The sequence below is a fragment of the Jaminaea rosea genome (genome assembly GCF_003144245.1).
Source record: "Jaminaea rosea strain MCA 5214 unplaced genomic scaffold BDZ90scaffold_2, whole genome shotgun sequence".
Lineage (NCBI taxonomy): Eukaryota > Fungi > Basidiomycota > Exobasidiomycetes > Microstromatales > Jaminaea > Jaminaea rosea.
This window is the reverse complement of record NW_020289976.1, coordinates 1,290,134-1,315,189: the sequence shown is the minus strand read 5'-3', so window position 1 is coordinate 1,315,189 and position 25,056 is coordinate 1,290,134. Positions and strand designations below refer to the sequence as shown.

Here is a 25,056-nt window from a genome sequence, read left to right as displayed (position 1 = left end):
AGCCTCAGCCCGCCTCGCCGAGTTCGCACCATCGCGCCTCGAGCGTCTGATGGGCCGTCGTCTCGCCCGCTACTATGCCAATCCCTACACGCAAGTCTCCATCATCGGTCTGACCGCCTTCTGCTGCCCTGGCATGTTCAACGCCCTCAGTGGTATGGGCGGAGGTGGTCAAGTCGACCCGCAGCCAGCAGACAAGGCCAACATCGCCCTCTACTCGACCTTTGCCGTCGTGTCCTTCTTTGCTGGGTCGATTCATAACAAGCTCGGTACAAGGCTTACACTCTGGCTCGGATCTTTGGGCTATGTCGTCTACATCGCGGCTTTCCTGTCCTACAACTTCAACCAGAATGGCGGATTCATCGTCTTTGCCGGCGCACTGCTCGGTGTCTGCGCTTCGCTCTTCTGGTCGGCACAGGGCGCTGTCATGCTGAGCTACCCTACGGAGGCGACCAAAGGACGGGCCATCGCCATCTTCTGGACCATCTTCAACCTCGGAGCCGTGATCGGCGCTGCAGTAGCCATGGGCCTGAGCTGGAATAGTCCCGAGGGCTCCTCGCTCGGCAACGGCACCTACGCTGCTTTCGTGGCCATCACCTTCATTGGCGGTCTCATTTCTGCCCTGCTCAAGAACCCAGCCACAATCGTGCGCGCCGACGGTTCGTCCGTCGTCGTGCCCAAGAGCACCACTTGGCGCTTCGAGCTCGTCGGCCTGTACAGACTACTGCGTACGGACACTTGGATCCTGCTCCTGTTCCCTGCTTTCTTTGCCACCAATTTTTTCTACACCTGGCAGTTCAATGTCTACAATGCCCGCCTCTTCACCCTCAGGACCCGAGCGCTCAACTCGCTCCTCTACTGGCTGGCGCAAATCGTTGGTTCGGTCATGCTCACGCTCGTCGTCGACCGTAGGAGCCTAGCAAGGAAGATGCGAGCCTGGATCGGTTGGTTCATCACGTTGGCCATCGTCTTTGCAGTATGGGGTGGCAGCTACGCCGAGCAGCTCAAGTTCTCTCGCAACGAAGTCATCGAGCGCATCGACGTGATGCAGTCGTCGGCATACGTGGGTCTCTGCTTCCTCTACCTGTTTAGCGGGATCATGGACTCGATTTTCCAATGCTTTACATACTGGCTCATCGGAGCCCTCTCCGATGATTTGTCCAAGCTCGCCATCATGGCTGGACTGTACAAATCGCTCCAGTCGGCGGGTGCAGCCACGGCCTTCGGCCTCGATCATGCGGAGCAGCCATTCATGGTTATCTTGGGCGTGTCGTGGGCTCTGTGCGCCGTTGGGCTCTTGCTAGCCGTGCCCGTCATCGCACTCCGCGTCACCGAGCACACCGACCCGCTCTCTGAGAAGACGGCGCCCGGCAGGGAGCTCGAGGTCCAGGCTGCTACGGAGCAGGGGCTCGCGCGTACCGGTGTGGTGCCGGAGGCGTTGCGTGGCGGCGGCAGCGAGACGGGAGAGACGGTGGCGACTGAGGATGAGCGCCGTGAGAAGGTATAGCGGGATCAAAAGTAGAGCCTGCGGGCTCGCGATACCGTAGCGGCTGTGAATGCGTCTTCCACTTCTCATTGACTTATGTGTACCACTCAACGAACATTTGGATACGCTACGCGACGACAATTTGATGCAAAACCACCGTCACGCTCCCGTTTCGATCGTTGCTATTGTCTGAAGCTCGCGCATTGATTGATTGACTGACCGTCTCCTGACTATGGGAACTCAGCGAAACAGCCGTGCGGCTACGCGTTAGCGCTCGCTCCTTTGAGAACCAGTGTTGCATGTAAGAAGCCGGTAAATCCAGCAAGGCCCACGAACACGAAACCCAGCTGGTAGCTCCACGGCCATGCCCTATCCTCGAATCCAGGCTGGATCCCCTTTGCCCAGACAATACCGCCCACGATGGGCCCGACGAACCTAGCCGCACTACTCGTCGTCTGCGCCAGACCATTGGCCAACGGAACGAGATTGGGCGGCGTGAGCGCGTTCATCAGGATAGAGACGGCGGTAAATGCGCAGATGTTGGCAAGCCAGCGCATCGAGGCAAAGATGATCATGAAAGTCATGACTGCGGCATCCGTCTGCGGGTGGAGGAAACGCCTCAAGAGCGGGAAGAGGATGTACGTCGGCAAGTACAAGGCCGTGCCTAGACGCATCATAGCCAGGTGGCTCCACTTTCCCTGAGGCGGGCCGATCTTCGGGTAGAAGTAGAACTGAAAGCCAATCTGACAGAAGGCCATTGCGGAGATAAGCTCGGCGTAGTGCGCTGCCGTCAGACCGAGGCCGCCGGAGGGGAAGGGCGTGACGAGGAAAGCCATGAAGACCTGGTCGAAGGTGGCACTGTGGAAGGCGAGGAGGCCGTAGTGCGCGATGATCGTCATGGGAAGGAGGGACCAGAGGCTCGGAGGTGCGGAGGGGCCAGAGGCGGATGACTTTTTCGCCGTCGCGTCCGTCGCGGCGTAGTTACTGCTGCTGCTCTGCGCGGCAAGAAGGCGTTGTTGCTCTTCGCTGCCTGCTGCCTTGCCGAGAGTGTTGCGGGCTGAGGCTGACTCCGGAATGCCGGCGAGGGTAGGGTCATACCTTGACTGACCGGCCGCTGGAGCATTGATGTTGCTGGTTGCAAAGGTCGAGCCGGAAGGATTCTCCTCAGTCGGCGTGGGGCCTTCGCTCCATGGTGAGGGAAGGTCGATGCCCGTATTGTTGTAGAGGGATGGCACGCGGGCGGCATTGAAGCTCGGAAGTCGCATAGATCCCATGCGAGTGCCGCGAGATCCACGCCGTTGGGCGATGTTGAGGGGTGGGAGGTAGGGGCGTAGTCGCGAATTGTCCATCGAATCGAGTCGCTCCCTTCCTGCCCCGACCTCGTCGTCCTCATCGAGCTCGTCTGTCGAGTCGATGTCGAAGCTCGAGTCAATCGCCTGGCTGTCACCCTCGCCCTCGCCATCGCCATCTCCTTCTCCGTCCCTCTCGTCCCCTTCATCTAGATCGTCCTCCTCCACGGCCGCGTAGCTAGCTTCGTCACCATTGATCGCCGCAGCGACCCAAAGATCCGTGATGCTCAGCACAGCATCATCGTTGGCGAGCAAGAAGCGTTGCGCAAAGTTGAGCTTTCTAGGCGCAGGCGCCAGATTCGGATCCTCGCCCACGGCCTCGAAGTCGGGTGCGTAGTTGTACGCAGAGCCCATAGCGGACGGAGTATACGAGTAGCGATTCACCCCAGTCGCATTGCTCCCGCGACGAGGCTGGCTGCCGAACTCCTGCTGCTGGATTGCAGAAATGCGATTGTTCCTCGAGCGCAAACCTTCGCCTCCGGCGCTGATGGTGCTGAAACGATTCGAGTCGTAACCATATGCACTGCCTCCTCCCAAAACTCCTCTCCTTCGCTCCTCTGTGCGCGAGAAACCAGAAGCAGAAGGCGCAGCTCCACTAGAGGAGAAGCCTAACCCAAGCCTTGAGTCCCAGTCAGATCGTCCACGCCCTCCACCGTGCGTACGGCCAGATCGCCTTGTAACGATGGTCCCCTCATCATCGCTATCGAGGGGTGAAGGTGGCCCGCCAGTCTCCTCGTCGACCTGCTGGGTAAATGTGCGGGGCAGCCCATCCGGCGCGTGAATGGCGGAGGAGGTGCGCCCCAGGCTGATCTGCGAAGCTTGTGCCGTATGGCCCTGGTTGGAATCGTCGTCGTTGCCGAAGAGACCGCTAATCCTCTGTCCGGCGCTGGCGGCTACGGCGGCCAGACCACTGCGTCCGGCGGCGTTCGCATTGCTCGTAGTCTGCGCCACCTCCCCTTCCCCCTCCTGGAGCCTAATCTGCCCCTGCCTGGGCCCACCGTCCGGCCCGATGAACAGGGACAGGATAGCTCCCAGAGTCGTGAAGCTCGCTCCGGCCAAACAAGGTAGCAGGTATGGGTACGTCTCGAACAACTTGATGCCTCCAAAGACGCCCGGAAACTTCTCCGCCGGATGCTCCAGTATCCCACCAAGGATAGGACCCGCGATACCACCAAAACCCCATGCGAAGCCAAGGATGGCATAGGCGCGCCCCTCGTTCGTGGGGTCCGTCAAGTCCCTGATTGCTCCCTTGGCTACACCGACTGCTCCATTGAACAATCCCTGCGCCATTCTCACCGTAAGGGCCATCTTCAGATTCGTGCTCGCTCCGAAGATGGCCAAGGTGAGCGCATTTCCGCACAGACTCGCTAGCAGGACGGCTCGTCGCCCGTATCGATCTGCGATGCTTGACCAAAGGAGTGAGGTGAGGAATTGCGCAAAGAAGAAGACGGAGGCTGTGATGCCTGCCCAGAATCCTACTTGTGATTCGCCGCCGACATTGAAGGAGTCGATCATGAAGAAGAGGAAGGGGCCGGCTACTCCTGATGAGGAGAATTCGCCAAAGCAGACTAGGCAAAGGACCTGTTGCGGCGACGAAGGGGAGGCGAGAGGTCAGCGAGGAGCTCATACGAGGAGGACATGCTGCGACGCTGGGCTTACCGTGAAAGGCAACAGCGGCAGGGGCGTTGCGTCCGGGTTCGCATTCTGGTTGGGCAGCAGCGAGGGGATCTGAGGCTTAGGCTCCGGGAATGACCAGGATGAAGGATCCTCCGGGTCACCTGCAATGGGCGGGTGAACAGACAGAGTCTGGGCCCGTCGCATGTTACGCCATCTTTCCACTCCGGGTACGGCTAATGACCGGCGCTGCTGCGCGTTCGGGTCGTTCGATGTAGAGGGACGTCGACTTCCCCCGCCACCTCCGCCGCCACCACCAAAGAGGAAGCCACTGAACGATCGTCCAGCTGTCCCTCCTCCTCGTGAAGCAACAGAGAAGGATGCCCCGCGGGAGTTGGGGTTCGTAGAGCTGTTACTGCGCTTCTTGAACGACATGCTGCTTCGTGGGTCGAGCTGGCTCGAGGCCGCGATGGAAGGTGGAGGGCGTTTGGAGCCACGACGAGGAGCCGTCGCTGATGGAGAGGAGCCACCTCCGCCGCCAGTGGTGCTGCTTGTATCGACTGAGAGGCCGCCTTCCTCTGACGGTCTCTCCGAGTGTCCACCACCACCACCACCACCGGCGCCGCCACTCGAATTGGTGCCGCTACCGGCCGTCATGCGTGCAAGCGGGGAGGGATCTGGAGCCCAAGAGACGGAGAGTGGCTGATTGTTGTCCTGCGATGAGGAAGAAGGTCGACGCTCGTCGACGTCAATGAGTGGCGATGCCGAAGTGGAGTGCTGACGAGTGGACAAGGGAGAAGGAGAAGGGGATCGATGTTGCCCCCCGCTCGAACGAGCTGATCCTTTACGAGATGGAGAGAGAAGAGGATCGTCCATCTTGATTGATGCCGGTCACCCCTATGACTGCTGACTGCCGGCTGCTGCTCGCTGCTGCTGATGGTGATGCTGCAATGCTGCGAAGCTGCTTAATTCGCGAGGTGGACGGGCCTCTGTGTGTCTGTGTGTGCGTGCGTCAGGCGACGCGCGAGTCCAACAAAGCAGGCGGGCAGCGAGCAAGGTGCGAGCGCTACTAATGAAACGACGCTGCTCAGCGCTGCAAAGCACTGTACGTTCAAGGTGCAAGGTGCAAGGTGAATGGGTGATTGGTCCTGCGCTGCACAAGGAAAGCGAAGACGTGAGTGGGTTCGAGGGCAAGAGGGATGGATGTGGGAAGAGACAGGAGCTTAGATTTGGTCAGTGGCTGGCTGGGCCGAGGGCAAGGCTTAGCCAGCCAGCCACCCAGCCTCAGCCTCGGCCTCGTCCGCGCTGCCCTTCAACTTTGAGTGTTGGATCAGATCATCCGAGAGAGAACGCGTCGCACTTGGCTTCGGGCCAAGGAGACAAGCCGCCTTGCCGCTGCCGATGAGCCGTTGATGCTACCACACAGCTACCTCCGCACCGACATCGGCCTCGGCGATATCATTTGCGCATTGCAACTTCTTCACATCTCTCTTCTATGACAGCCCTAGACGCCTCATCGAATTCGCCTCGCCCCAGGTCCAGCAGACCCAGCGTCTCCTCCTCCTTCACCAGAAGCGCTCGCCGGTGGCTCAGACGGCATGGCTAGGAGAACGAGGATGGGAACGATGTCTGCGCGGCGAAATATCGTTGGAAGAGAGTGGTCAGCAAAGTGGAAAAGACGATGACTTTGTGCGATGAAATCGTAGCGCACTCACAGAACCAGTACTTTTGAATAAAGCTCTTCTGCGGGGGCGGCGTCTCCCCTCCCACCTGCCCATCAGCCCTAGGCCTAGGTGGAGTACGCAGCACAGGCTCAGCGGCCGTCTCCTGCTCCTCAACCTGGATCTTGAGCTGCGTGTCTCGATTGATCAGGCTGCCTCCCTTGCGCGGGATGGGCTGACGTGGGCATCCGTTTGAGGGGTTGAGGGGTGGTAGGCCCACAACGCTGTAGCTCATCAGTGGGGTCGACGAAGGGTGTGAAGGGAGGACGAGGGTGAGAACGTCGTGTGACCATGAGCCGGGGATGAGTGCGGTGATGAGACACTGGGGGCGACCAAGATGAGGAAGCAGTCAGTTTAATGCCCTGGAGATGATGCTCTCAAGCCTGGCTGCTCTTTCGTACCTTCTTCGTTGCAACCACCTGGCTTCCCTTTCCATCTCCTCCGACGAGCCTCATCAGGTATCTGCCCTCAGCATCGCTTTGCTTGACATCTCCTAGCAGATCTGATGCTCTCTGCACCTGCTCGAACGATCCTGCCGTCGAATTAAGCAACGTAACCTGACCCCTCGTTGTCCATTCCGATGTGGAGTCAAGACGATGCTCGAGGGTGTAGCGAGCTGGGAATGATGCGGCTGAGGCTGATGACGAGTGCAAGAGGGCAAATACCAGCGTGCAAAGCGCCAAGGGTAGTGATCTCAGCAGCATGACGGGCAGTCGATGATAGTGGAGAGATGGAAAGGACGAAATGAGCGACGGGTCGATGCAAGGCGGAAGAAGAAGTGCGGGCACAGCTCCACGTGGCCGCACGGACCTTCTGCTGAGAGGGAGCGATACGAGCAACGGCGGATGATGATGACAAGCTGAAGGCACGCAGACTGAATCGAAAGCACAATGAATTGTAGACTGCTATCGCCTCGTTCCGTATCGTCATGAGTCCTCCCCACTGAAGAGCACGCTGACACCGATCAATCCGAGCAGGGCGTATTTGAGCTTTGGGTAATCGTTGAGGACAATGGTCATGTAGCCCACGTAGGGGACGTAGCTGTACGAGGAGGGTAAGAAAGACAAACGGATCAGTTTGAGCAAGTATGAAGACTGCCTTTCGAGTGCGACGTACCCTTGCACCTTGCCCACGATCTGACTTCTCCTCAGCCAGCTGGGACCGCCATATAGCACTACATCGTCCGAGTCGTTGTTGTCTCCCTTTGTCAGTATGAGCTGGTCATTGCCTTCGTAGCTGCGAGCGCACAGAAGTCGGAAAAGAGGTCAGCCTAACGCGCAGACACCATGTCCCTCGCCCACCGTACCCACTCATCATGCGTCTCCAAGATGCGATGAACGATAGGCGTGCCCCCGTAGACGGTATTATACACGACTATGTCCCCCACTTTCAGCTTCTCGCTCGGCATGCTCAGTAGCAGCAGGTCTCCGCGATAGAAGGCTGGCTCCATACTTCCCGAGAGGACGACGACGACGGGCGATTCGGAGTCGACTACGCATGACAGCCCCTTGTAGAGGGCCAGCGAGGTCGAGAGGACCGTCAGGACGGTGAGGAACTGGGCGAGCAGTCCACGAACAGACTGTCGGCGAAGCCAGGCAAGCTCATTTTGGAACATGCTCGCAAAGTGGAAGGGGATTCGGATGAGAGGAGGTTAGAATGGGCAGGTTGCTGCGAAGTCTCGTCCAACACGACGACGGACAGCCGTGACGGAGCGGAGACGGAGAAGCGGAACGAGATTGGCGGACGAGGCAGACGAGGGTGTCAAGGGCGATTGACAGATCAGAGAGGGGCGAACCAGTCAAGCTTGACTTCAAGACCATCACAAACAACACAGCAACAGCATGGCATCAACAGCGGGCACCAAGCCCAACAGCAGGCCAAGACCCGTCATACTCATCACAGGAGCCAATGCGCGCGTGTCCAACCTGATTTCTCCCTTCGTTGCCGCCAAGGCTGACCTCTTTCTCACTTCGCGCCTCACAGCGGGCTAGGCTTCGCAACCTGTCAACGTCTTCTTCTCCAACTCTCCTCCCCAACCCCATCTGACACCCTCGGTCGTTCCGTTCGCTTCGCATCGCACGATGGCACGGACGAAGACCCTCTTGCTACCCCGTTCGCAGCACCTCACGGCTGCACCCTCATCCTCGCGTGCCGCAACGCCATTAAAGCGCACAAGGCGAGACGTAGCCTGGTGGAGATGGTGAACAAGTTGAAGCACTTGCCTGACGAGGTGGAGACACCTGTTTGTGCTGAAGAGTTGGAGCGGTATAACGTCACTAAGCCGGTCAGCGCGAGGAAGACGGTGCAGAAGAGGGAAGAGGAGGACGTTGCTGGCAAGGATGCCGGGAGCAGTTCTACTGCCCTCCTCGATTCGGCCAGCACAGCGACGCAACGTCGCAAGACCTCCAGCAGCAGCTCCAAACCCAACCTAAGCCAGTCTCTTGTCAGCCGCGAAGCGACGGCCCGTGGCAAATATCGTCGCCGGTTCTGCCGAGGCGTCCGGATCGAATTCGTCCCCCTCGACCTAGGCTCCTTCGCCTCTGTCCTCAACTGCTCAGCCCAAGTTAAAGCGCGGCATGGACACCTCACTCATCTGATCCTCAACGCAGGTGGAGCAGCCTTCACCGGCCTTGACTGGATCAAGGCAACTTGGATGATCATGACGTCCTTCAAAGCGGCCGTCACCTACCCGCGCTACAAGATGCAGCGATCCGGCGACATAAGCCAGGATGGGGTCGGGTGGGTGTGGAGCATCAATGTCGGGGGTAGCTGGATGTTGACGCAACAGCTGCTTCCGCTCCTGAGGGCGGGACCTTACGAGGAGAGGGGAAGAGTAGTTTGGACTGGATCGGTCGAGGCTTTCCGACGCTACTTTAGCTTGGAGGACATGCAGTGCTTGCGCACCGACAAGGAGTCCAAGGCGTACGAGAGCACAAAGTATCAGTGCGATCTGGCGGCGGTTGCGCTGAGGGAGGAGCTAGCACAGGAAGGGGGAAAACAGCCTGCGGTCTACCTCACGCACCCAGGAGTGGTAGCCACGAGTATCATGGCCGACTTCCTCAATGTGGTGACGGCAACGGCTATGCTGTGGTGCTTTTACCTGGCGAGGATGCTCGGAAGCACGCATCATTGCGTTGAGCCTTACAAGGGTGCGATCTCTGCTTCTTTTGCTTGCTTGGCGCCCAAGGAGCGACTGGCTGCGTCGGCGATGATGCCGGACGGGCGTGCCACTCAGCTACCAGAGCGCTTGCAGGACGCCGCGCAGAAGAGTGAAGCATCGGCATCGGAGACTCTGGTACGGTACGGGTCAGCTTGCGACATCTGGGGGCGAGAATACGTCCACTTCGGTCGTATTGACGCCTGGCAGCCAGAGAGCGATGAGGTTGGAAAGGTGGTGGACAATGGGAGCGAGGAGGAGTGCAATGTTCGCGGCCTGGCGAGGAGGTGGCGCGATCGTACGCACGAGGTTGTGGAGCGGGTGATGGGAGAGAAGAAGAACGGCACGCTGCCGCCTGCTGGGTTGATGGCGACGCAGGACCAGGGTCAAGGGCAGGGTGAGGAGGCGGAGGAAAGGCAGGACGAGGACGACGAAGATGACAGCAGCGAGGAGTGGGAGAAGGTAGACCAAGCCGTGTGACGCCGTACGGAGGCCAATCGTTCCCAGCATACCATGATCATCCGTCTAGCGCACACCTCTACCGCTCCGCAATACCAATCTAGCTTGTTTGACGTTTTGCTATCATTTCGTGCGATCGTCCAGCATCAGCATCAGCAACTACGCTGCAAAGAAGAGAGTGTATGTATGCGAGCGCCCTCCTCACAGCCTCCAAAGCCTATACCACTTCCTCTGCCTCGTTCCTGCCTCGGGCTCTTCCCTCTCCCCCTTTGCGACCCTACCTAGGTCGCCCAATCTCTCTCCCACCTTGACCTTCTGTCCCGGCTTGACCTCGAAGGCAAATTCCGGACTCTCCCAGACGAGCACAATCGTGCTTCCTAGGAGGAAACCACCCATCTCCTCTCCCTTGGACAGAGGCTGTCCGCCAAGAAGACGCGACGCTTTGCCGTAAGACGCCTCGGAGTAGGTACCAGCTAGAGGGCGCTGCTCCTTGACATTCGTGCGCAGCTCGGTATCGAAATTGATGCGGATGGACCCGACATTCGTCGCGCCCACAGGGATCATGCTGAAGAAGCCGTAGCGCCAGCGACCTAGTAGGGCCACGCGCTCGTTGAGGATGAAAAGATTGCCTAGGCGATTCGCAATGTAGGGGCTGACGGAATAGAGCTCGCCGCGGAAATGTCTCCTACGTTCTGCCACCCAGTTGGTCGGGGAGTGGAAGCGATGGTAGTCTCCTGGGGCGAGGTAGATGACGGCGAAATGGAGACGATTACCCTCTGCGAGGCCCTCGCCTTGGTGTCCGACAGGGGAATGACGTTGCAGGAAGGGAGGAAGGGCACCAGAGCCCATTTCGTAGGCAACGGAGGCGTAGCGGGAGAGGATCTCGGGTGAATCAGGGGTCTCTACGCCCGCTTCGCTGATATCGCCGTCTTCGTCGTCGCTGTCGTCGCTGCTGGGCTGCTCCTTGGTGGCACCAGGCTCTGCATCGCTTGGTCTTCTTGACTGCGGGATCGGCGTTGAACTACCGCCGGTCGTCGCAGGCGTGGCGGTCTCCTTGCTGCTCTTCCCCCAGACCTTGCTCTTCCACCACCTCCAGCTGACGAATCGCTTGATCTTGCCCGGCTTCTTCTCATCACCGAGAAGTCGGTCGAGCGAGTAGTCGATGCCATTGATGGCAGCAAACTGCTTTTCATCCAGCTGGGAGCCTGGTCCACCATGTGCCTCATCGATGCCCTGCGGGTCGCTACTCAGTCCCAAGAGCGCATCGAGGGAGTATGTGATTCCTTTCACCTGCTCCACTCGGCGGCCCTGGATGGTCCCGAAATGAAGGACAGTTCCATCGGCAGGCGACACAATCGGAGCTTCATCATCGATGGCGCGTGCGCCATCCACGAGCTCGCGGTAGAAGAATTCGCCGAGCGAGGAGTAGTGCGTGAGGTCCTTGTCCTTCATCTCGTCAAGGTTGCAGCCGAAGATGCGGGCGTAGAGGCGGAAGCCCATGGGTCTGAACCAGACGGGGAGGGTAAGGTTATTCGCCCAGCCCCAGAGCCGTGAGATGGCATTCAGCGGGAGGGCGCCAAGGACGTAGACCTGTGGTTTAGCGGTACAGCCGATGTCAGCGTGAATGAAGGACGTGCAGTCGCGTCTCGCGCTCTGTGGCTCACAGTCCATGGCCCACTCATGGTGACAACCTGCCCGTTCTCGTCCACGATCTTCCCACGCTTCCCACCAGCACCACCACTAGCCTCCATATCTGCCACATAGTTGCGCCTCGCCTGTACCCCTACGAGGACAATGGCGCCGAGCAGGATCGGGATCGGGTACCATGTGACTGGAGTTCGGCGCCATGAGTCTGCCATGCGTGCGGTCAGAGAGGGGCGACCTCCGTCACTTCCACCATTTTTGCCACCACTGTTGCTACCTCCACTCCCTGATTGCTGCTTTGCCGCTGCCTCGGCGGCCAAGGCATCTGCCTTCGCTCGTGCGTGACGATTACCTGCGACGGTGCCTGCTTCGCGCTCTGCCTCCAATGGGTCGCGCGGGGGTACTCTATGCGCCACAGCAGAGGCGTAGAATGAGCGTACGCCTGCTTGCTGCGTACATGCTGCTGAGAAGCGAGGAGAGGCAGAGAGGATGAGGAGGGAAGTTGGCCGAGCTATTGAACGAGATGCTGAGGAGGTGTTGAGGAAGCGGCATTGCGGTGAGTACCTCGCTGATGCTAGGCTGCGCTGTAGCACCGCGTGTGCGCCCCTGAACGACTCTGCCATCCTGCTGGTGATGTTCGACCTCGTAGCGCAGCGCTGCGTTGACGAGGTTGGGGTAGGAGGAAGGTACCAAGGCCTGCTACGTTGCGTCCTTGTGCGAACGGGCCCGCGCTTTGTCTGTTCAGCCTAAGCCGGGGTCGAGGCGAACAGACGGACGTCGTCGGGAAGCTCTGTTAGTATATATGTGGCATACTTTCGCGCCGTCGACTATTGCCTGCTTGGCCAAGTGGCTAAGGCGCTTCGCTTGTACACCGACACGCGAAGCGTGGCTTTTGCAAAACGAAGAGATCGCCCGTTCGACCCGGGCAGTAGGCAACTTATTTTTTCTCCTTTTTGAGACCACCAGGAGGTAGCTACGACCCGTAGCTTCCGTTTGGTGCGAATATCACATCGCTCTGAGCTGTTTCGACGGTGCTACGTCGATCTGAAGGTTGGGGATGGCGGGTGTACGTCCCCGTGTTCGATGCGGGTAGATGACGCCGCGCGCGGGAGGCCCGAGCACCATCGGTTGGCCCTCTAAATTCTTCGTGTGCTCTTTCCTCAGACCCGTCCTACCTCTTTCAATTGCTACCTCAGTGTGCGTGGCAGCTCTGTCTGCAAGACTATGTTACTTTGTGGGCCACCACTCGTCGCGCTTCTCGCCGCCTGGTTGCCGGCCGAGTCGTGTGTCTGAGTCCGAGTGAACAGGCGGGCGGCGGGACTGCAGTTGCTAGCGCGTCGTTGGTTGGTTGCCTTAGTTCCGTTGGTCCGCTCCTCCATCGTCCCCCGCATCGCATCGTCGTGTCTCACTCTCTGTGCAGCAGGATCCCTCGCTTTGTCCGCCTTTCCTTCGCACCATATTCCCACTCTTGTTGCGTCACACTGCTACCGGGGCGTCAGAAACAAGCCAGTCTATCATCGCCTCATCCGCGCGCGGACGCAGCACAATCAAAGCTGCATTGTTCAGCAGCTCACGCTCTTTGTCCTTCACCGTAGAGGACCAGCGTATATGCAGCGCTGGCAACCCTGGTCACCTTCTCTTCGTCACCATCATGGCTTCGGCAAAAGACCTCTGGACTACCATGACTAGCGGGGATATTCCCGCCTCTCCAGCTAGCGTCCAATCGCTCCTCGATCTAGGCATGGCTGGCATCCCCGCGCTCGACCAGCAGTCTCGGTCGACGCTCACTCGCAAGCTGCTCGCCGACATCTCCAGTAAGCCAGAAAATAGGCTGACGTACCTCAAAGCCCTCAAAGAGCTCTCGCGCTTACCTGGAGGAAGCAATGCACAGGCAGAGGTGCAGGGGCTGCGGACCTTGCTTGAGCAGGTGCGCCTGCCAGCGCCCTCGGTGTACAGAAGACACAGCGCTTCGGCAGGACCATCGTCGTCGAGCAGTGCCTCACACGGAGGCGTCACTTCCTCGCCCACCTCCATCACTGGCGTACTCTCCCGCGCCTGGCACAGTAAGAAGTCCAATGGCACCACCGTCCGCAGACCGTCCACCGAATCTGGCGCCAAGCCGGGTATATCTGGCAGGCAGCCTTCGTCCGAGAACGAAGGGTCACGTACGTCGCGAGAGACCGCTACACCGTCGCCCATCGCTCCGAATGGCGGACCATTCTCAACCTCACACTCACAGCAATATCAGCCGCCTCGTCCGCCATCTGCAGAAGAATGGGAAGCAACGGATATCGCCCTTCGCTGCCTGAACAATGCCCTCTTTCTCCACGAGAGCAGCAGGAGAACATTCACCGACGACAGCGTGGGCGGCGGAGCCCGCAGGCTAGTTGGCTTGCTCAAGAATCCGGCTCAGACGCCCACAGACGTGCTCTTCTTGGCAGGGAGGCTACTGTTCTACGCCACCTTATTCGAGCCCAAGTTCAACAAGATCGTTGTCGATGAGGAAGGGATCGTGCAGGATCTTTGCGAGGCATTGGCCGTTCTGACGGCGCCGCAATTAGTGAATGGCATCGGGACAGCGCCTACGCAAGACCAGATGAAGGCGGCACAGAGCGAGCTGCTCAAGGTCATCTTCAATGTCAGCCTGTACTACTCAACCTCGCAAGACGGTGAAGCGTCAGGCTCGAAAGCTGCCGCTGCTCACGAAGCTCTCATCGAGTGAGTCGGCGAGAAAAGTTGAGAATGAGCGCAGCAAATCTGACACCTTCTCCACTGCCCGCCCAGCCTCCTCGAGCCCGTGATCCGTCTCATCATCAGCTATCCCGCATCACCACCTCTAGCCGCGCCAGTCTCCGGCGCCATCGGCGTGCTTCTCAACTTTCCGCTCACGCAGCCGTATTACAGCATTTGGACCAGGGACTTCTTTCCAACGAGAAGAGGCAGCGCTCCTCCACCATCTCCGACCCCGTCTTCGTCGTCCAGCTTCACAAAGTCGAGTACTTCGGCCGCTCGCAGGGTCGCGAATGCACTCTTTTCTAGCGGCAGTACTGGAGCAGAGCAACAGGAAGGTAGCAGCAGCTCGTCGCAGACTCCTCCTCTTCCTTCATCCACGGCTACCGCCAGCGCAAGCGCAGGGACGCTCATCGAGCAACTCCTCTCCTTGCTCGATGCGACGCTCGATTACTACTTTGGCATGGCCAGCGCACACTCACGAAAAGACATCGCGAGTAGCATGCGTGAAGAGGCCGAGCAAGCCAAGCTCGACCCAGACTCGGCTGAAGTACGGGCAAAAGCAGCAAAGGATGGGGTCAATTTGGAGGAGCTGCTCTCCCCTCTCTTCCTGCTGTTGCGGAAGCTTGCGGCTGCTGACGTGCCCGCTGGTACGACAAACGAGGCCTCGAGCGCAGTTACGCCTTCAACACCGCCGATGAGGAGAGCTGTCCATTCAAACCTTTTCTCACCCAGTAGCAGCCCAGCATCCTCGCTCCCACCCTATCGTCAGCCTACAACCGTAGGCCACCTGGTGCGCCTCCTTTCCTCGCTCCGCTTCCCCCGCCTGGAAGCCCTCAGCGGCGAGCTCCTCCTCGCCGCTTGCGGCGGAGATGTGCGTGCACTAGTCAAAGAAGTAGGGTACGGGCCTTGTGCTGGTTGGTTGCAGCGAAGCGGAAGAGGTGGGGACGGGCTAGCCGACTTGGCTGGCGAAGAGGGGCCTTCAGGTGAACAGCAGAAGGATCCCATTACGGGCGCTCCCTTCTCCTCCAGCGGAAACGCCCCTGGTCAAGCAGACGGTCTTGACGAGATGACCGAGGAGGAAAAAGAGGCAGAAGCTGAGCGGCTCTTCACGCTCTTCGATCGACTGAACAAGACGGGAGTAATGAAGGTCGCGCATCCTGTGCGAGATGCGATCGAAGGGTTGGAGGGGGATGCGGAGGCGGCTACCAAGTTTGAGGAACTTAGGTCTAAGGACGAGGAGGATAAGGAAGAGGAGCAGACGATGCGAGAATTTGCAAAGTACAAGGAGAGGAAGGGTAAGGTAGCCGAGGACTCCTAGAGATAGAGCGTTGCTAGATAGCCTGCGGGCCTTGCGGCAGGCCTCAATGACGACTATGATGATAATCAAGTAGGGGCAAATAAAGCCCGAAGAAACGGCGCTACGCTCCCCGAGCCCTCTTGCTGGCAAGCGCGGCACAGGTCGAGCGGCGATTTGCAAGCACCTCACCTCATTCGATCGTAATACCAACTTCTTACAATTTCGCGTCGTCTGAACAGAGCGGTGACGAGAAGCACGACGAGCTGAGGAGGGGCGGGCAACATAATGCGTATTCAGTACAACAAGGGACGGATCGTGAACAAGCGTAAAAGAGCAACGGGCACGCATCTCACATCACTCCTTTTCTTCTCCCTCCCTCTCCTCCACCCCTCACTTCGGCCCCATCTCGTCCTCCTCCGCAAGCAGAACTCTCTCCGCCTCGTTGACCTCCGCGTCCGTAATTTGCAACCCATCCAACCACTGCAAAGCAGGGCAAACCATTCCCAGCGTCCCGCGATGTAGGAGACGTCGCATAGCTAGCTGCGCTGGTAGGGTGCGCGAGAAGCGGGCATCGCTGATGGCGTACCACGATGTCGACGAGGCGGCGTTAAGGCCGGCTGACTGCTGCTTGGCCGGCTTGATGGTCTCGTCCGCGTCTTCATCGTCATGTTGCTCCGTCCCACGACTGTCATCCCCATCCTCTTCAGGCCTCGGATGGACCTTATGCCAGAAGCTCTTCTCCCACCTGCCGCGCTCTTCCTCAGCCCTCTCCTTCTGCTTTTGCGCCATCTCTCCTTCAATCGTATCCGGACGCAGAGTTTCTGCGTTGGGCATTGGCGCGAGGAAGGCTGGAGATGGCGATATAGAGGCAGAGATGAGCGGGGAAGCAAGTACGGGTGGATACAGGCCAAGAGTGGCAGGATTCATCCTCGCGTCCAGAACGGCCAGTTGATCGCACCCTTCGAACGCTTCGATCAGGTTGCGCGTGCTCTTGATCCTGCAGCCGACGAGGCTGACGCGTTTCAGACGAGAGAGAGCTGCCAAGCCTCCGCCGTTGCTCTTTCCATTACTGCGGCTAGGTGGCAGCCTGGTGAACAAGTTGTGGTCGAGCACCAGCTGATGCAGATTGGGGAACAACACCGCCAGATTGGGCGGAATGGCTGTAAGCTGGCAAGCAGAAAGCTCCAGGTAGGCAACATTGTTGAAGGAGCAGGCCGACAAGCTCGTGTTGGGCAGACGTGGCGTGGCACCGAAGACGTTGTGCAAGCCTGCTTGCGGCACGTACACGTTCTTTGCCTCTGCGTTGAACTCCTCGCTGAAGGCATTGCCGGAGAGGAACAATCTCTTGACATCCTTGACCTGCGCTCCGGGCCAACGGAAACCACCGGGCGCCTTGCTCGGTTTGGTGAGCTGCTGGCGCACGCTGAGCTCTTCGAGCTTGTCTAGAGCACCGAGGTGGTCGATTTTTTCGAGCGCACAGAAGTCTGCGAAGAGAGTGCGCAATGATCGCGCCGCAGGGAGGACATCGAGGCGCTCCAGACGGGAGTTGTTGCTTACCCGCAGTGAGCGCAATCTGGGCATCAGACCGGTGCCTAGGTCGAGAAGGGAGAGATCGTTGGAACCCACGTCGAGCGTCTTGAGATGCTTGCAGTGCCATAGCCCCTTTATGGAGGTGAGAGCATTGTGCGCCACATCCAGGTGTGAGAGACGGCGCCAGGAGGTCTTGGAGAGGTCAAGCGACACAAGCTTGTTGCCCCGCAGCGAAAGACTGTGCAAGTGCTCCAAGCGCTCGATCCCCCTTACGTCGCTGATGCCATTAGCATCCGCGCGTAGGTGGCGAAGGTGCATCAGGCAGTCCAGCGAAGACAAGTCATCCACCTCGTTCCCGCTGAGGTCGAGCGTCTCGAGGCTTCTGAGGTGCCCGAAGCTCACGATACTCGGTACCCGATTCCCGCTCAAGGTGAGGAGCCGCAGCCCAGCGGGCAGCCCCGTCAAGTAGCTCAATGCGTTTCGATCCAACCTGACCTTCTCCAGTCGTGGAGCGAACTCCTTGAGCCTGACCACGCTCTCCAGTTTTCGTCCACTGAGGTCAAGCTCAGTCAACTCCTCCCACGAGTCGACCCAAGGCGCCACATCCGTCAACACCTCCACGATACGGTCGTGCGCGACCTCGAACGAGGCTTGCGTGAGGAAAGTCTTGTCCGCTTGCGATTCGCCAAAATTCCAAATGGAGCGGCCGCCGGCGCTGCGACGCGTGGAAGCGATGGATCGTCGACTTGCAGCAAGTGGAGTCGCCGCGGGCGAGTCGAAGGGAGTCAGCCGAGCGCTGAATCGCGAGGTCGGGGAAGGAGCTTGCCATGAGTCGTCGCCGTGAGCCGAGGCTGCCCACTCTTGCTGCTCAATGTCCTTGCGACCGGCCTGCTCTTCCTCGAGGGCGAGGGCCTTGACCTGCTCGAGCAATTCCTGGATTCTCGCTGCCCTTACGGATGATGGCCTGTCCTGACCACTGGCGCCTTTGCTTCGTGCAGGCTTCGGGGTCGCTTCCTCGCCTTTCCCCATGACCTGGCTGTCTTCGTCATCATCATCCTGCGCTCCGCTCTCAAACGAGTCTTCCCGTTCGTTGCCCCGCCTCGTTCCAATCCCGCGCAAAGGACTCTGCGAGAACATCTTACCCGAAGTCTTGCCATCCGCGAAGCTAATGGAGCGCGGTGGCTCCATAGCAGCGCTGCCGCCGAGGCGAGATGGGCGAAGTGGGGTGCCGGCGGGCGTCGATGCATTCGATGCATTGCTGCCTTTCAGGATGGAGCGCGGGATAGATGGAGGGGCTGGGCGCCGCGCTGGGGTCAAGATGGCGGAGGACGGCGGAAGCGCTGCGGCCGCAGATTGGGCAGCTGCTGCTGTCGCAGTCATTCGCGGCCTCATAGACTCGTCTCCAAGCGTGATTGACGAAGATTGGGTGGAATCTCCATCGGACATGACCACCTCATTCCTCAGCGCTGAACCGCTCTTCGGCAGCGAGTGGACGTGCGGGCTGCCCTGTGCACGCTGCTGATGCAGAGCATACGTAGGCTTGAGGATGGGCGTCGTACCCCTCGAGGTGGGCGTGGAGGTATTTGAGGACGTCGCTCGGCGCGCAGGCGTGGTGAGAGTGATTGGCGAAGAAGCCTTCGGCGTGGCCTCGCGACGTGGTGGGAACTCGGCCCTGTTGCTCGCGCTTGCAGAAGCACTCGCGCTGACGTTGCTGTTCGAGCTCGCATTCGGGGCGTTGAAAGGATCACTCTCTGCTACTGCCGGAGTAGACGAGGGCTGGTCGACGCTCCCGTTGGCTGCCTCGAGACTGACGGTGCGCCGCTGCTGAAGGCGATGGTGCAATGCCGAGCCTGGCGTTGGGAAGGCTTTCGATGGAGCTGCTGCTTGTGTAAGCGATGCGGAAGGGGCTGTTGAGGCCTCTGGAACCGAGGTCGCAGGAGGAGTTGAGGAGAGTGTTTCCCTCGAGACTTCGGGGATCGTCTCAACGAGGGCGAACGACCTTGCAGGCGCCGGCGAGGGAAGTGATGGCTGAGCAACAGCTGAAGCAGCAGCAGCGGCGGCAGCAGCGGGCAATGCCACGCTGCTGGCCGAGTAAGTCCTCGACACGCCCACTGCCCCCGGAATCGTCTCGCTCTGCCCATTCTCGTCTACAAGAACCATCCGCGTCGGCGGCTGAGGAGTAGGCACAACGGCAGGCCCAGGCGCAGCTTTCCTCGAAGCGGCCGGTGTGGCCAATCCGGCCAGCTTCCCCTCCTTGCGCCTCCTGATCCTCTCCTCAATGGCAGCAAGCTCCTCATCCCTTCGTCGCTCATCATCACTCCACCCTTGCGAAGCCCCCAGATCCGTGCCGCTGGCCGTGCCCGCTCCACCAGGCGTCAAGGCAGTTGCTCGCTCTGCAGCCTCGATCTCGCGCTCCACCTGACCTGCGGCAGAGAACTTGCGGAAGAGCTTGCGCGGAGACTCATCGTCCCGCATGTGGTGGATTGCAGGACTCGAGTGGCGGGTTGCGGGTTTAGGTCGCTTCTCCCAGATTGGAGAGCTCGGAGGAGGCTGACGTCGCACTGAGATGCGCATCGGACTGAGCGGTGGAGCGACGACGACCACTGACGTCGATGCGTCCACCTCTCCAGCAGCCTTCTCCGCACTAGCTGATATCGCAGCTCTATCCCTACGATCAGGCAGATGCAGCCTCAATCGCTTCATCTCTGGCTCCGCGTCCCCGCGCGCCTCTTCTCCGTCGTCGTCGAAGTCGCGCTGTCGTCTCGCCCGGTGTTGATATCCAGGGGTTTGCCTTTTCTTGGCCTCCAGCCTCTTTTCAGCTTCTTTCAGCTTCTCATCGTATAACCTCACTGCATCCTGCAGTGCGGCCATGTGCGCACCACCCTGGCCCTGGCCCTGCCGATCATTCTCGCCTTCTCCTACGCGACCAGGTGAGTTCTGCATCTTCTTCGCACTCTCAAAGACGAACAGCCGTATCGGCAGGCTTTTTGCTCCAGTCCCATTTGCAGTACCAGGAGCGGTTGATCCACCGGCACTACTTGTCGCTCTCCCAATGTGAGCATATGCTTCTGCTGAGAGGCCGCGCTTCTTTTGCTGCGTGCGTGGAGTGGCCAGGTGAGCAAAGGGAGAATCGGTCACCCCGCTTCCTGGCATGGCATAGGGGGAGCGAAAGGTGAAGGCGCCGTGAGATGTGGGTTTCACGGCTGGAGGAGTGGTGGGACGAGAAGGCTCGGCAGGGACACTTGCGGCCGCAGCCGCTGCAGCAGTGTCCTCTTCCTCCTTCGCCGCCGGCGGTACAGGTAGTCTCGAAGGCGTATGCTCCACCTCTGCTGGCTTGGCATCGATTTCCTTCACTGGCGCACCATCAGGCGGCGTTGGTGTCTTGAACATAGTCTGCAGCTTCAGCGGTGTGAACATGTCCCCGCCTATGATGGCTCCCTTGCCTCTCTTCCCCGGCGTGCGCGGATCTATGGCGTTCGCTTGCCCTCCCTGCCATGCTGGTCTGAGAATCGGAGGAAGAGAAGAGGCGTCCGAGTAGTGGATGAAGGTTGCGCCGGCACCTCCGCCTTCTGAGGCTGTGACGCCAGCAAAGCTCGGAGTGTTGTCGTCTTCTTCTGCGACGTCATCGCCGTGATCTGCGCCTGATCCGGCAGCCTGCGGCACATCAAGGCGTGACTGCTCTGCTCTTCCTCCCCTCTTGAGCTCAGAGCGAGACGAGCTGCTCGACTGGCTCGATGAGCGAGAGTGGCTGCCGCCCTCTTCCTCCCTTCTACTGCGCTCCAGAGTCTCTGGCGCGGAGCTGGGCCCAGCCTCTGCATTGCCGTCATCCACTCCATCATTGTACGCTCCTCGCCGCGTAGAACTCTTCTTGACGTCCTGGCTACGCTTGCGCAGTATGGCGCTGCTCGGCCCTGGCTGAAGGACGAGCTCCGAATCGGTGAGAGAGGGTAGGATCGGTCGAGCATGAGGACGAAGGTGGGAGGAGCGCAGCCCACCTTTGGTCTCGTTCCATGTTCGCCTGGGCTTGCCGTCCTGGCCATTTGGTGCTTGGTGATTGGACGCGGCGAGGCTTGCTCGAGCATCGAAGAAGGTTCCCTCTGTCGCGCTTGAGACTATGCGGTTCGAGCGAGCCATTGAATCGCCCAAAGGCGGCAGGGGTGCTGAGACTGTTGCCTCTGATGCTGCTTCATGCTGGATGACAGGCTTCGCGGATGCGACCGGCGCTTCGTCTGTACTGGCTCCTTGCGCCCAGCTCTCATCGAGGTCCTCGAACCCAGGCATGCTCTTCCAGGCTGGTAATCTGGCCGGCGGAGCTGCTGCTGGCTGCGCAGCGTCCTCATCTTTGTCGTCGCTGCCCTCGCCATCTGGTCCTGAAGCTGGCGCAGGGTCATCAAAGACGAGTGGGCTAGGCTCGCGCTTCTTGGGCGAGAGGGGATTGGGGCCATTGGGCGTTGAAGCTCGAGGCTGGCCGTCCATCGAGAGCTCATCGCCTTCTGGCAATGCAATGACCGGTATAGGGCTGGCAGCAGCAGCAGCAGCGGGAGGCACAGCGACCTCTGCCATTGCGTGCGTAGATGCCCGCGGCGTTTAGATTGGGATGATGAGAGTAGTTATGTAGGGTAAGGATGAGGTGCACGAAGGCGGGCAACCAACACGAACGCCTCTCGACTTGCTTGGCCCGACATGAGGGTACGGAACGCGGCAGGCGGCCGGGCGGCAGCAGCTCAATCCACTGCACATTGCAGGCGGCGGACAGAGGCGCACAAAGGGTCAACAACAGCATGGTCATAATTCATGAGCTTTTCGATGCAGAAGATCAAAGGGAGTAGATTCTCGATGTTGTCGACCACTTGAATGCTACCAGATTGGCAGTAAACAAGGAGCGGTGGCAGTGCGTGAGCTTCTTGGGTGTTGGACGGCCAAGTCACGTGTTGATTCCCGACGCGACGCCACAAGTTGGTTGGCGTCGTCGCAGGGCGGAGGCAGATGTCGGTAGGCGGGAGGAGCAAAGCGGGCTGCATTCAACATTGCTCCTCCTCGTCACCATCATTCCCAGCCTTCTCCTGCTCAATCTGACCATCATCCTATCAAAGCCCGCACATCCATCATATCGGCCTGACGAGGCAGGGACACATCGTCCATCAACTACCTAGAAAGTATCACGTATAGCGCCTGATCAGCCACGATGGACGGGCCTGGGCTCCTCAAGCTCCTGTCCGACTCGACATCGACGCTCTCGTCTTCATACTCGGAGCTCGGCCATCCACCTCAAAGACTTGAAGAGGCCATCGCAGCGCTTCAAGAGACTCTTCAGACCGCCGTCAAGACGCAGCTGGACCGCGTTCAGAAGGAGGTCGATGATGCCAAATACACCCTCGAGCATGGCCAAAAGCGCATCGAGAGGATGAAATTGGCGCTGGGGGAGAACGAGGCAAGCAGCACAAAGGGAGCCGGGCAGGGAAGGAGATCATCCAGAACGCGCACAGCTAATAGCAATGACAGGGAGGTGAGTCGACGCAGAGGCTCAAATCAACTTCCATCCCATCGCCAGGTCTGACCATTTCCATCCCTCGCCCTTATACGCCCAGGCCCTCCTCCCACGCGTCGCAGCCACAACGAGCGAGATCAATCGACTGCAGAACATTTACGACTCGCGCACCCACCAAGCAGACAAGCTCACAGCCGAGCTTCGCAGCTTTGAGCCCATCCTCGGCGACTACGTACCGCAAATCCGACCTCCCGCCTTAGACGAGGCCGACCTCGCGGCCGCGGATGCTAGCTTCGCAGAGGGCGAAGTACCCATGTCCGCCATGCCCCTCACATACCTCACGTCCCTCAGCAGTGCGATCGACAAATGTGGACACGAGCTTACCCGTAGGAGTGAGGAGCTTCAGACGCACCTCTACGAGATACTCGGCTTGTGGTCAGAGCTGTGCCTGCCCCCGGACATGGGTGAGGAGAATGCCGCCGAAGCTACCTTTGACGCTCTCGTGCTTCGCCATCTTCGCCTTCAGACCGTGTGGGAGACGGTCGAGCTCGATGAAGGCGACACAACGCTGGAGTTCCAGGGCACTTTCCTTCCCATCGAAGGCGGCGAGCATGACGAAGCTATGGCTACACCAGACACGCCTTCTCGCTCTGGAGGATCAGGCTCTGGCACCCTCCAATCCATGCGCTCAGCAGAGACTCATTTCCCTCCTCATGTCCTCCAGCCTACACCAGACAATATTGCAAAAGCCAACGCCAAGCGTCAGGACCTCGAGGAGGAAAAGGCGCGAAGAGAGATGCGCATCCAGGAGCTCTACGATGACCTATTCCAGCTTTGGGTCAAATTTGAGGTCCCAGAAGAAGACATGGATCGCTTTGTCATGAGCAACTCCGGGTCGACCATGGCGGTCATTCAGACCTATGAGGGCGAGCTGGAGAAGATGGTCGAGCTCAAGCAGCAGCATATGGCCTTGTTCATTGGCAAGGTCAGAGAGAGGATCGATGAGCTCTGGTCTGAGCTGAGGCTGAGCGCGGAGCAGCGGGAAATCACTTTCCCGGAATTCTTTGCAAGGCTCGACGATGTTGCTTCCGCTGAGCTGGACCACCTGCTGCAGCGCCACGAGGAGCGTGTGGCGGAGCTCGAAGGCGAAGTAGAGCGCAAAGCCCCCTTGCTCAAGCTGGTGGCCAAGTATCTCGACCTCTGTCAAGAGGAGCGTCAATTGGAGGAGAGCGCGAAGGACACCTCGCGTCTGATGAAGGGAGTGCGCGGCGATCCCGGTAGGCTGCTGAGGGAGGAGAAGATGAGGAAGAGGGTCAAGGTACAGAAACCCAAGTTGGAGGCAGAGCTGCTGAAGGCTATCCCCGGGTGGGAGGCAGAGTGCGGGCAAACCTTCACCATCGATGGAGAGGCGTACTATGAGAAGATTTTGGCCCTCTCTGCTGGCTCGTCAGGCGGGGGGACGGACGCTGCCAATGGCAAGAAGCGCAGCCGTGTCGCTTCGGTCGCTACTCCCTCAGCTCACAACGGTACTGGTGTCCTGCAACAATCGGCGCAAGGCAATCGCATGGCGCCGACGCCAATGCGCACCCCATCAACTGCTCTCAACGGCGCTCGAGGCGGTGTACCAGCAAGCACAGGCGGCCTGGCAGGCAAGAAGCCCCGCCTCGTAACAGCAAGCGCGAGCAAGGGCACACCAGCGCACGTTCCTTCTGCCGCCAACGTAGGTAACTTGCGCGCTCGCGTCGCGCCTACGCCAGGCACAACTAGCAGGCTACCTAGCTCGTCTCGCATCCCAATGCCAGGCGTCGGAGCCAACCACCCTCCTTCGAGCCCGCCGAAGAGCCACGCTTCGCAATTTTCTGGCCGAGCAAAGGTCCCCTCCTCCTCCACCACGTCATCATCACAAGCAGCAGCAGCCCTGGCCACCGCCTCTCACTCAGGGTACGCAGCGGGCCACACCTTCCGTCCGCGTCCCTCTCAGCTCGCACCCTTCCCTCCCCCAGCAGGCTCTGGCGCTGGACGTCAACCGCTGCCACGCAACATGTCTGGGACGAGTATCGCCTCGGACGCTACGACGCTCTGCTACCCACACGCGCAAGGCGGCGCCGCTTATGCGCAGGCTATCCCTTCTCGTCCTCCCCTTTCCCGAGGGACGTCCGCTAGCACTGCGCCCCGACGTAGCGTGAACCACGGTGGAGGCAAGAGCAGGCGGGGACCAAGCATGTCATTGGAGGGAGCGCTGGCCAACGGCTTTCAGCCGAGGCTGAGCTCAACGATCAGGAGCGTGAGCAGCGAGGTCAGAGAGGCATACGAGGCGCAGGAGGCTGCTGAGGGTGATGGTGGGGCAGGAGGGAACTGGGCTGTGCTTGAGGAGGATGATGAAGGGGATGCAGTAAGAGGAGGAGGGGAGGAAATGGAGGTCTTCTAAGAGCGCGGCTGCCTCGAGTCTTCGTCTTCGTCTTCGTCTTCGCCGGCCTGGCACTTGATACATACCTCCGGGCTTTGCGCCCTCTTCACCTTTCTGCCCTCCTCTGTACTTGTATCATGCCTCTGAATGCTTCGCACCTCTGTCTCTTCCAAC

At 59.7% G+C, this 25,056-nt stretch overlaps 9 protein-coding genes and 1 non-coding gene across 10 annotated transcripts; 5 read left to right on the top strand and 5 right to left on the bottom strand.

Moving 5' to 3' along the window:
• Positions 1-49: 49 nt before the first annotated feature.
• BDZ90DRAFT_216871 (hypothetical protein) lies at positions 50-1,504 on the top strand (the record flags this gene model as incomplete). The annotated part of the gene is made up of 1 exon (XM_025504291.1): positions 50-1,504. The coding sequence occupies one exon, from the start codon at positions 50-52 to the stop codon at positions 1,502-1,504; it is 1,455 nt and encodes a 484-aa protein (XP_025364413.1).
• Positions 1,505-1,743: 239 nt separating this feature from the next.
• On the bottom strand, positions 1,744-5,103 carry BDZ90DRAFT_226030 (hypothetical protein; the record flags this gene model as incomplete). The annotated part of the gene is made up of 2 exons (XM_025504694.1): positions 1,744-4,413; positions 4,492-5,103. 2 exons carry the CDS (start codon positions 5,101-5,103, stop codon positions 1,744-1,746), a joined length of 3,282 nt encoding a protein of 1,093 aa, XP_025364412.1.
• Positions 5,104-5,893: 790 nt separating this feature from the next.
• BDZ90DRAFT_230644 (hypothetical protein) lies at positions 5,894-6,906 on the bottom strand. The gene is made up of 3 exons (XM_025505554.1): positions 6,569-6,906; positions 6,162-6,489; positions 5,894-6,075 (listed from the first exon to the last, which is right to left on the bottom strand). Exons 1-3 carry the CDS (start codon positions 6,869-6,871, stop codon positions 5,960-5,962), a joined length of 747 nt encoding a protein of 248 aa, XP_025364411.1. The 5' UTR covers positions 6,872-6,906; the 3' UTR covers positions 5,894-5,959.
• Positions 6,907-7,035: 129 nt separating this feature from the next.
• Positions 7,036-7,880, bottom strand: BDZ90DRAFT_119618 (signal peptidase I). The gene is made up of 3 exons (XM_025503280.1): positions 7,478-7,880; positions 7,284-7,403; positions 7,036-7,208 (listed from the first exon to the last, which is right to left on the bottom strand). The coding sequence occupies exons 1-3, from the start codon at positions 7,780-7,782 to the stop codon at positions 7,094-7,096; spliced, it is 540 nt and encodes a 179-aa protein (XP_025364410.1). The 5' UTR covers positions 7,783-7,880; the 3' UTR covers positions 7,036-7,093.
• Positions 7,881-7,980: 100 nt separating this feature from the next.
• On the top strand, positions 7,981-10,170 carry BDZ90DRAFT_230643 (NAD(P)-binding protein). The gene is made up of 2 exons (XM_025505553.1): positions 7,981-8,079; positions 8,151-10,170. The coding sequence occupies exons 1-2, from the start codon at positions 8,009-8,011 to the stop codon at positions 9,802-9,804; spliced, it is 1,725 nt and encodes a 574-aa protein (XP_025364409.1). The 5' UTR covers positions 7,981-8,008; the 3' UTR covers positions 9,805-10,170.
• BDZ90DRAFT_230642 (phosphatidylserine decarboxylase) lies at positions 9,501-12,124 on the bottom strand. Its single transcript, XM_025505552.1, has 2 exons — positions 11,448-12,124; positions 9,501-11,373 (listed from the first exon to the last, which is right to left on the bottom strand). Exons 1-2 carry the CDS (start codon positions 12,048-12,050, stop codon positions 9,985-9,987), a joined length of 1,992 nt encoding a protein of 663 aa, XP_025364408.1. The 5' UTR covers positions 12,051-12,124; the 3' UTR covers positions 9,501-9,984.
• Positions 12,125-12,259: 135 nt separating this feature from the next.
• Positions 12,260-12,362, top strand: BDZ90DRAFT_t6. Its single transcript has one exon. It is a non-coding gene; the product is annotated as a tRNA-Thr (tRNA).
• A 441-nt stretch (positions 12,363-12,803) lies between these two features.
• Positions 12,804-15,675, top strand: BDZ90DRAFT_278047 (hypothetical protein). Its single transcript, XM_025509054.1, has 2 exons — positions 12,804-14,145; positions 14,212-15,675. The coding sequence occupies exons 1-2, from the start codon at positions 13,079-13,081 to the stop codon at positions 15,476-15,478; spliced, it is 2,334 nt and encodes a 777-aa protein (XP_025364407.1). The 5' UTR covers positions 12,804-13,078; the 3' UTR covers positions 15,479-15,675.
• Positions 15,676-15,880: 205 nt separating this feature from the next.
• Positions 15,881-17,638, bottom strand: BDZ90DRAFT_213813 (L domain-like protein; the record flags this gene model as incomplete). Its single annotated transcript, XM_025504178.1, has 3 exons — positions 15,881-16,031; positions 16,080-16,728; positions 16,843-17,638. Coding segments are annotated over 3 exons (1,596 nt in total), but the record flags the coding sequence as incomplete, so codon positions are not given.
• Positions 17,639-22,172: 4,534 nt separating this feature from the next.
• BDZ90DRAFT_269717 (hypothetical protein) lies at positions 22,173-25,043 on the top strand (the record flags this gene model as incomplete). Its single annotated transcript, XM_025508740.1, has 2 exons — positions 22,173-22,493; positions 22,576-25,043. The coding sequence occupies 2 exons, from the start codon at positions 22,173-22,175 to the stop codon at positions 24,901-24,903; spliced, it is 2,649 nt and encodes an 882-aa protein (XP_025364405.1). The 3' UTR covers positions 24,904-25,043.
• Positions 25,044-25,056: the final 13 nt, after the last annotated feature.

What these genes read in the sequence shown, in the direction of transcription:
- BDZ90DRAFT_230644 (XM_025505554.1), bottom strand. Translation starts at nt 6,871, where the DNA reads ATGCTGCTGAGATCACTACCCTTGGCGCTTTGCACGCTGGTATTTGCC. An exon ending in AGGTGGTTGCAACGAAGAAG is followed by an intron (nt 6,490 to 6,568) that starts GTACGAAAGAGC and finishes GGTCGCCCCCAG; the next exon opens with TGTCTCATCACCGCACTCAT. An exon ending in TATTCAAAAGTACTGGTTCT is followed by an intron (nt 6,076 to 6,161) that starts GTGAGTGCGCTA and finishes TTCGCCGCGCAG; the next exon opens with ACATCGTTCCCATCCTCGTT.
- BDZ90DRAFT_119618 (XM_025503280.1), bottom strand. Translation starts at nt 7,782, where the DNA reads ATGTTCCAAAATGAGCTTGCCTGGCTTCGCCGACAGTCTGTTCGTGGA. An exon ending in ATCTTGGAGACGCATGATGA is followed by an intron (nt 7,404 to 7,477) that starts GTGGGTACGGTG and finishes GTGCGCTCGCAG; the next exon opens with CTACGAAGGCAATGACCAGC. An exon ending in ATCGTGGGCAAGGTGCAAGG is followed by an intron (nt 7,209 to 7,283) that starts GTACGTCGCACT and finishes CTCCTCGTACAG; the next exon opens with CTACGTCCCCTACGTGGGCT.
- BDZ90DRAFT_230643 (XM_025505553.1), top strand. Translation starts at nt 8,009, where the DNA reads ATGGCATCAACAGCGGGCACCAAGCCCAACAGCAGGCCAAGACCCGTC. An exon ending in CTCATCACAGGAGCCAATGC is followed by an intron (nt 8,080 to 8,150) that starts GCGCGTGTCCAA and finishes CGCGCCTCACAG; the next exon opens with CGGGCTAGGCTTCGCAACCT.
- BDZ90DRAFT_230642 (XM_025505552.1), bottom strand. Translation starts at nt 12,050, where the DNA reads ATGGCAGAGTCGTTCAGGGGCGCACACGCGGTGCTACAGCGCAGCCTA. An exon ending in CCATGAGTGGGCCATGGACT is followed by an intron (nt 11,374 to 11,447) that starts GTGAGCCACAGA and finishes GCTAAACCACAG; the next exon opens with GTCTACGTCCTTGGCGCCCT.
- BDZ90DRAFT_278047 (XM_025509054.1), top strand. Translation starts at nt 13,079, where the DNA reads ATGGCTTCGGCAAAAGACCTCTGGACTACCATGACTAGCGGGGATATT. An exon ending in GCTCACGAAGCTCTCATCGA is followed by an intron (nt 14,146 to 14,211) that starts GTGAGTCGGCGA and finishes CTGCCCGCCCAG; the next exon opens with CCTCCTCGAGCCCGTGATCC.